The 8,847-nt window shown below is 39.0% G+C and overlaps 1 protein-coding gene across 1 annotated transcript in view; it reads left to right on the top strand.

Moving 5' to 3' along the window:
• The first annotated feature begins 4,014 nt into the window (after nucleotides 1-4,014).
• LOC308084147 (C-C chemokine receptor type 4-like) overlaps nucleotides 4,015-8,847 on the top strand; it is a 13,433-nt gene continuing 8,600 nt past the window's right edge. Inside the window, exon 1 of the mRNA XM_080426667.1 lies at nucleotides 4,015-4,075. Coding sequence (XP_080282793.1) covers nucleotides 4,056-4,075 — 20 coding nt within the window. The 5' untranslated portion in view covers nucleotides 4,015-4,055. The remainder of the gene's footprint in view (nucleotides 4,076-8,847) is intronic.

The following is an 8,847-nucleotide window of genomic DNA, read 5'->3' as shown; positions in this document are numbered from 1 at the left end:
CTAGCCTACTGCTACTGTTTTTGCAGTTGAGCAATGTGTTTTGGATCCAATTGGTGGCTGACCAATAGAAGCCCGACCACTCCCAATATCCTGACCTAAATCTTTATTGAATAAAAAATACTTTAAAATGTGTATACTGTATATATTTTAAATGAGCAATGAAACAAATATTTAAATAGATAAATAATAATCAAATGCCGCCCTTTCACCCGTTGACTATGTTAATAGTTCACAGTTACACAATGCTACATGAAGTAAGCAGTATCCAACTATCCAAAGAACTGTTCTTTAGTTATACTAAATTGTGACTGCAGTTGTTGAAAAGACATTAGAGCCCCATCATGGAACAGGTCTCTAATGGCACGTACCGTACGCCATTGTCATGCCACAATTCAAAACGTGGGAGAAAGACCTGGGGGGAAATCCTGGCTCCTTATGAAAGGGGTTAGGAATGAGGTGCAGCTTCCACTACCCAAATATTAAATCTCTGCCACATTTTTACTGTATTGTATGTAAACTGATTAATTTTGGACAACAGGTTGATGATGCATAATGTTATAATGGCAGATTTGTGCAAGCAACATGTTGCTTGTACATTGAAGGAGAAATTGAAGGGAAGCAGGGAGCAATTCACGACGTACAGCCAGTGCCATGGTGGTGGACCACGTATTGCAGCCAGTGTCATGGTGGTGGACGACGTACGTCATGCAGTGTCATGGTGGTGGACGACGTACGTCATGCAGTGTCATGGTGGTGGACGACGTACGTCATGCAGTGTCATGGTGGTGAACGACGCAGCCAGTGCATCTTGAGCAATGGCCTAGGGAGTGTTCCCCCCAGCAGTGCCTTTAACCTTGCCTTAATTTTATGCCATAGTGATTGCCCTTTTGTTTTATTATTTTAGGGGCCTGTGCGCAACTAAAAATGTTTGCTTTTTATTATGTTTTATTTTAACTTGGGGTCTGTTTTTAATTGGGGATTTAGATCCGCTTTCTGTACAGGGTTTTAATCATTAAATCTTCATTTTATACAAATCTGGTTTGGTTGTTTGGTTTGGATTGAAAGACAGCTCTTCAGTAACCTGTATGACATAGAATAGGTAAATGAAATGTTTTAGGTTGTGTAGTTGGCTACATATATTTGCCCTTTTTTTAGAACTAGGCCATTTTAATAGAGGATTGAGCTGGTGAATACTAATATTCCATTAGTCAGCAGGGCCTCCTCTTGCTGCATAGTTTTCAATGTCAATTAGCTTGTTGCTTTAACTAGAATAAATCTAGTAATACAGTAATACATCGCTTGAAATTTGTGTATGTGATTTTATTTTCAGATTTTAGGCGATACTGTAAAATTACAATAGGACATTCTAGTTATAGGCTATGCAGTATTCTAACCCAGGGAAGATGACATTCCGATCTCTAAATTGTGTTAGTCTAATGGGCTTCTTTACAACAATGTCTGTGTATATTGATGCAGTTGTGTTGTTGTTTTTTGCACACCTATTGTATAAGGTTATTTTAATTTGTCTACGAATTACACTTTACATTGTATTACTTATTACTGCTTAGTAACCTTGAATCATAACCTTAACACCCACTTGTTTATTATGTATTGTTGAACATTGTTAGCACTGTCTAGTATATGCAACAATATTTCACTGCACATACTTTTTTATGAGCAAGTGAAACATAAAACTTGAATATTTGTTGCGAAAACCACTTCCTGTGCAGTTGTAAGTACCCTCACATTACACAAATACTGTTAAAACGAGCAGAGAGAAGACTTAATTACTCTCTCTCTTACACATGTGTACTGTAACTACCAGAGTAAGAAAATTCAATTCAATTTTATTGAAGTGTCAAATCACAACAAAAAAATCATGTTACAGCTGTCAAGATTCACTTGTGTGCTTACAGTACATGACCTCTAACTGAAATTGATACTGTAGACGTATATTCACATGCTGTACAACTTCAATCCTTCTCTAACAGTGCATGCTTATCCAGTAGTTACACTGTAGTTAGATGTATAGTAATTGTGTAATTACACATATTAAAGACACTTGATATGCTGTAAAGTAGGATCAGAGGTTATGGTCCAGCTGCATGACTGAGGCCTTATAAGTCCACACTAAAAAAAGTTAAACTTCCACTGCAGTGAGGCACTGTGAGCTTCTTCTTAGACGCCTATACAAATGGAAGTAAAGAAAACCACTTACATTTCCTGTTTACTTTTAGTGGTTGAACAAGAACATCACACATATGTCAATGTCACCACCATTTCCTGCATAATTACTTGAAATAGTGGACCATCTTTACCTTATATAGCATCCGCTCTGCAGGCAGCTCTGTTACAGCAGGGAGAAACTTTTTCTGTATCTTAGTGTTTGCAGTACCTTCAGTGGGCCAACAGTATATCAAACATACTCAAGATCAGCTCTCACTATAGTGTAAACTCAGTATTTCTAGTGGTGTACCAGATTATCTCAACTCATGTAACATAATATGCAAACAAATCAGCACCTGTATAATAATAGCACAGCTATAAAACACTCATTATGTATTGCCTGTTGGTTTCCCTGCAGTGACATTAGCATTGTGAAACCCGAAAACCAGGGGGCAAATGTTTGGCTTAGGAAATAGTTTAAAATTGGGGATTGCTGTGTTACTAATTCTGTATGCTGTGAGAGTGTGCAAGAAAAGTATCAACATCCTGCTTGGTTAACTAGTGGCATTTACTTGCATCTACATGAATTGGCATAATACTTTATGTAAATGCAAAGGTCATTTGTAATTTGTCATGCATCACATTTCACACAAATAATACATCATAATCATAATTTGATAATACCAAACTACAGTATGTAGTTGGTACTACATAAATAGTTTATAGTTAATGAGGAGTACAAACATGACCAATGCTGTAAGCTGTCTTTTTTGGGTTGCCTCCGTATGAGAGTGCCATACCAATTTACTAAAGTTCTCATGAATGTTCTTAATCATTTGATGAAAAACAGACTGGTAGACGAGACCTGTGGAAACCCCACACACTGCAGTGCTCTGCCACTCAAACGGATTCCATCCGTCTTCAAAATACACCATCTTCTTGAATTGGTTTGTTATCATTCAAAAACTAATTATATATATAATAATGCAGGTAAAAGACAAAATACTAGTAATACGTAACAATGCAATTCAGGAACGATGCAAGTTGGGAATGCATGCCCCACCCGGTTATGTACCGATCTATGTACCGATCTACCTGTTGTACCCATTGTCAGTACAGTGTTTCCCCTAGCCAGAAGCTGAAGGTGTGGGGGGGGACTGCGGCGTTTCTCAAAATGCATATTTATGCTCAAACACGAAGTCTTATATCTTATATAGTACATGTGCACAGTAATAATCTGTATAGTTTACATATGAATTGTCTCCAGTTGTCTTTTTTAATATTAATAATATATATTTTTTTACAGAAAAAAATTATACACACACACACACACACGCACACGCACACGCACACGCACACGCACACACAAACTGTGGCGGTCCGATTTAAGGGGTGGCGGCCCGCCACTGCTTAATGCATATTGGGGAACACTGCAGTATCCGTTGTACCCGTATCTTTGTCTGTCTGTCTCCCTTTTATGCCCATATATGGACATCCCTGATGTCATCAGTATATGCCCATATATGGGCATATCGGTCAGATCAGCTGTACTGTACAACCTCCTATCCGACCAACTTCACGCTGATCAGTGATTGACAGGTTGTTTAGTCTTCAGCAAACACTGCATCACTGTACGTTTTTTCCCGTCTTTATTTAAAAAATTACTCAAATTTAAAAGCACATCTCCATGCAGCCTTCCCAGCTAGTATACAGGCCTGGGGTCCAATCAGTTTGCATGATCATGAAGCTGGCATTGTAGTTTTGTCACCTGACAGCCTGCAAGGAAACTGTGGTTTTTATCACATTTTCTTCTCATGCAATGCCGAGCAAAAACACATTATACGGTTACAGGGCATGACTGAACTGGATATCTCAACACAGCACAGTCAATGATGGACACCACTGCCAGGTGAGAGTTTTCAAAAAACTATTTGCCTCTATTTAACTCTATGCTGTATTTTGTTACCTTCTGATGAAACCCACAGTAGTCATAGGCAATGTTTTGCAAATAATTTATAAATCAAATGTGTTCATGTTAACATACACACATACATACATACATACATACATACATACATACATACATACATACATACATACATACATACATACATACATACATACACATATATATATATATATATATATATATATATATATATACACAGTATATACTGTATATATATATAAATGTAATATATAAATTAACTTATTTATTTATTTGAAGTATTATATTTAATTTTGTAATTTCAGCTCACGCATGTCTCCCTGAAAAAACGTTGTCCTTGGTCCTTTGTCAATGTGGTGTGTGTTAATTCAACCTGGTGCATATTTCATCATAAGAAAAAATGTATCTGGTTTTTACTTCATTACTAATGCCAATCAATGTTTAGCGTAATAATGATATTCACCTCTCACTGATCATGGTCCTATTAGGATACAACACATTTTCCATAAGTAATGCATGTTCAAACTCTTCTGGACTGTACATTAGAAAAAACCTAGATACATTAGTTTGACATTAGATGTTTTTTCTTTTTCTTCTTACTTATATGAGTAAGAAAATGTCTATACAGTATGATCATTATGGCTTTGTGCTAATATGATTATAATGTACAGGGTATGGAAGGAAATGCAAGTACTGGAAGAGACTCTTGAAGCACAATCCTTCATGCTATATTTGGCTGTGTTGGTTTCTTTCATAAAAGGACCTACTGTAATATAAAGAAGCATTTCATGATGAAAATGCATCTAACGCCCACTATCAGTTTTACTGTTTGACTTTTTTTCTCAAACCACTAGCCCAAACGATTTTAGAAAATTCCACTATCTCCGCGCATTCTCCGGTATATCAGTGGGAAACAGTGTACATAAAATATCCATGTATGCGGATGACATAATGTTATTTTTTTTCTAACCCAGACTCCTCTTTAAGGGAACTCCTGGCAGTAATTGACAGTTTCGGCAGGCTCAGTGGATACAAAATGAATTGGTCAAAGAGTGAAATCCTTAATGTATCAAAGCAGAGTCCAAGTTCTCATGCAGTCTCCGCCTTTTCGAACCAAAACTAAGTACAGGTCAGTTAAATACATCTGGGGATAGTAATAGACAGTGACTCAAACAATTTGTACAAGCTCTAACTATGCACCTCTCTTAGAGAGAATTGAAGAAGATCTAGCTAGATGGACTAAACTCCCCATATCTTTGATAGGTAGAAAAAAGTATAAAAATGAATGTGCTTCCAAAGTTTATGTACAGTACCTATTTCAATCAGTGCCAATGCACCTCCCTTAATAAATATAATAATATAGTATGGAAGTTTTTAATCCAGAATTAAGATGACAACATTAACACTACTAATTGAGAGAGGAGGCCTGGGGCTACCGGAGGTACAATTTTACCTCTGGGTAGCCCAACTGAGACCTCTGTTTAATTGGTTTGCTGGAAACGATCCTCCCACTTGGACTCAAATTGAAAGACATATTCTTAACATCGAAGATTCATTATATATTACATATTGCTCCAACTCTAAAAACATTTAAAAAATTCACAGACAATCCAATAATTGTACATTCAATCAAGCTATGGGAGGGGATAAATAAATATAGAATATCAACAATTCTCTTTCCCTACTCACTCCAATAGTGTCTAATACATTTATGCCATTTACAATGAAGGACCAAGGGTTCAAAATGTGGAGGCTGAAGGGCATACGCAAGATTGACAATCTCTATGACAATGACTTACAGTATTGATGTCTTTTCAACAGTTGAAAGATACCTATCACCTTCCGAACTCAAACTTTTATAGATACTTGCAAATAAGGCATTTTATTAGCTCTGCTCAAGGAGGTTTCATAGACAAACCCTCACTATCATGCCTAGAATCATTGTTAACACAAGGAATACAACCTAAACATATCAAAAGCGGTACAGTACAACCTTTTATTGGCACATTCAAAGGTTAATACAAGGCTGACTAAAGAAAAATGGGAAAGAGATCTGGGAATTCAGATAAATGATAACCACTGGACAGTGGACACAGCTTTTGGGAGACGCCCAGAAAGAATAGATAAACACAAGGTATAAACTCCTCAACTTCAAATATATTCATAAGACATATACGCCTAAAATTAGCTGTAGAATGCAACTCTCGTGGACGTATTTATGATTCTGACGTTGTAGGGTTCACCCCCCATGGACACAGGGACTTTCAGCACTATACCCCGTAGACACTCCAAACATGTACAAATTGAAAATAAAGGTGCTTACCCCCACACCCCAAATGTTAACTCTCGCTACGGGGTAGTAGTTTAATGTAATAATCCATATCTTTCAATAAAGAAGTGTTTTAATGCAGTCTGTGGCCGAACGCCATTTTTTCTCCCTCGTTTACTTCCTGTTTACATTGAGTGTAATTCCGGGTTTCACCAGATGGGCGCGTCACTACCGCCCATTGGGAACTTCGGACAGAATCGGCCACAGACGGCATTAAAACACTTCTTTATTGAAAGATATGGATTATTACAATAAACTACTACCCCGTAGCGAGAGTTAACATGGGGGTAAGCACCTTTATTTTCAATTTGTACATGTTTGGAGTGTCTACGGGGTATAGTGCTGAAAGTCCCTGTGTCCATGGGGGGTGAACCCTACAACTCTCGTAGATTGAAAACGTCAGAATCATAAATACGTCTACGAGAGTTGTATTCTACAGCTAGCCTAAAATAATTAGTCATTTAAAAAAAACAAGTCATCCTCACTCTGCCCTCGATGTAAAATTGAGGTAGGCGATTTGGTACACATGACCTGGGCGTGCCCAAAACTGGCATCTTGGTGGTTGGAAATAGAGTGTATTCTTAAGGACATTCTTTGCATGGATTTCTGTTTATCCTCATCCATAGCCCTGCTGGGCGACTTCAGCGGTTTGAGCTTTACCTCATCAAGAGTAGCTACCTTCTTCAGCATTGTCTGACCATCTGACAGGCATCTGGACACATGTATCCAGTCCAAAATGTATATCTAACACACTAATAAATAATCCCTGTGAAAATATAACATTTTATAAACTCATTTAAACAAACTGCTTCAATCATTCAGATAAGATTGCAGATCTGGCTGCATTGGCTATTTGAAAATATACAGGGCTTATGCGAGAGCATTTTCGGGAGTCAGGACTGGCGCGGCGGCGCCGCTGTTATCTTTTCATGGACAGTGAGGTCTCCCAAACCTATACAGTAGCGTGTCCTATGGAGTTATGTACAATCTGGGTTAAGCATAGAAACCCGACGCTCCAAACCTTTGACCAGCGCAGGTGATTCTTCATGCTGTGGATTTATTTGGGCCAACAGGAGATCGGAGATTTAACCCTCCCAACACACACCAGCCTTCATCCATTAATGTTGATGCATTCATTCATCAATCACTCCATAAACGTTCAGATTATGAGTGCCTCTCCAGGCTATCTTTCATTAACGTGGCGACACGGGACTGCAGTCCGAGTCTTATGGGGAATACATGACTGCTTTATGTTAGTGTAACTCGAATGCGCACTGCTCGGTATGGGTTAAATAAAAAATGTATTAACAAACGTATTCCATTCATGGCGATGTGATTGGTGTCATTCATGTAGGCTACTAGCCTACTTGACAAAGATTGTACCTTTCCGGAATACATGAAAGACACAGTTGGGCTTGCAAGTAGGTAGGTGTGTGTGTGTGTGTGCATGACGTCCTGGGCATGACGTTAAACTGCCCCGTTGTAACTACAATCGTCAATGTAGTCGGTGCAGTGGATGCATTTGCAATTTCCGTGGACTATGTAGCTTGCATACAAGAAGACATTTCTCACCGGCGGAATCTACCAACAGCCGACGCTACCTAACGGCCCCTCCCTCCCATGAACAGCTGCCGGGAAGAGAGGTAACAGACCCGGTGGCCTTCCAGTGGTATGTCAGTCCGCTGTCGGAATAGCAATGGGTGGACTTCCAGGCCCATGAGAACAACTACAGAGAGCGCTTTAACACCATTCGGCAGTGCAAGACTAAGAACGTTGTTTCCTCTGGTGATCCAGCCAAGGACATTATACCCACGGACTGTTTGTTGGAGGGTTTCGACAACTTGGGATGCCCAAAGACCAGGCAGAAAGGCTGGCACAAGTATTGTGCTGTCTCAGCTGCCACATTATGTGGCGGAGCCGCCGCTACTTGGAGTGCTGAATGACATGCGTGTTGTATCATGAGAACATAATATTATCCATGAGTTTGTGAATGTAACCTTTACTGCACCTAAAATATTTGTGTCCCTGTATGCTTTCCCTGTGTGTGGACATAAATAAATTGTTAAACTGTGTGTGTGTGTGTGTGTGTGTGTGTGTGTGTGTGTGTGTGTGTGTGTGTGTGTGTGTGTGACTTGACAGGCATCGAGGCGGGCAGGAGAAACTCTTTCTTATTGGCTTTCCCATGCGTTGTCAAGTCATACTGTCGTAAAATTGGGGCGTTTCGAGAACATTTAAGTGTGTTTCAAGAACAGAGAGTGTTATTTAAATGACGGTCGGTTTCAGCCGTGGTATTTATCAAAGCTCCGACCTAGGATTGGCTGATAGGACCCTTTGATAAATCTCACTTGGACGTTGGCGAAAGGGCAAATATAAGGCAAATATAAGGCAAAATATAGCTGCAAGC

The sequence above is a fragment of the Gymnoscopelus braueri genome, assembly GCF_963280865.1.
Source record: "Gymnoscopelus braueri genome assembly, chromosome: 4".
Taxonomy (NCBI): Eukaryota; Metazoa; Chordata; class Actinopteri; order Myctophiformes; family Myctophidae; genus Gymnoscopelus; species Gymnoscopelus braueri.
This window is presented reverse-complemented; position numbering and strand designations above follow the sequence as displayed.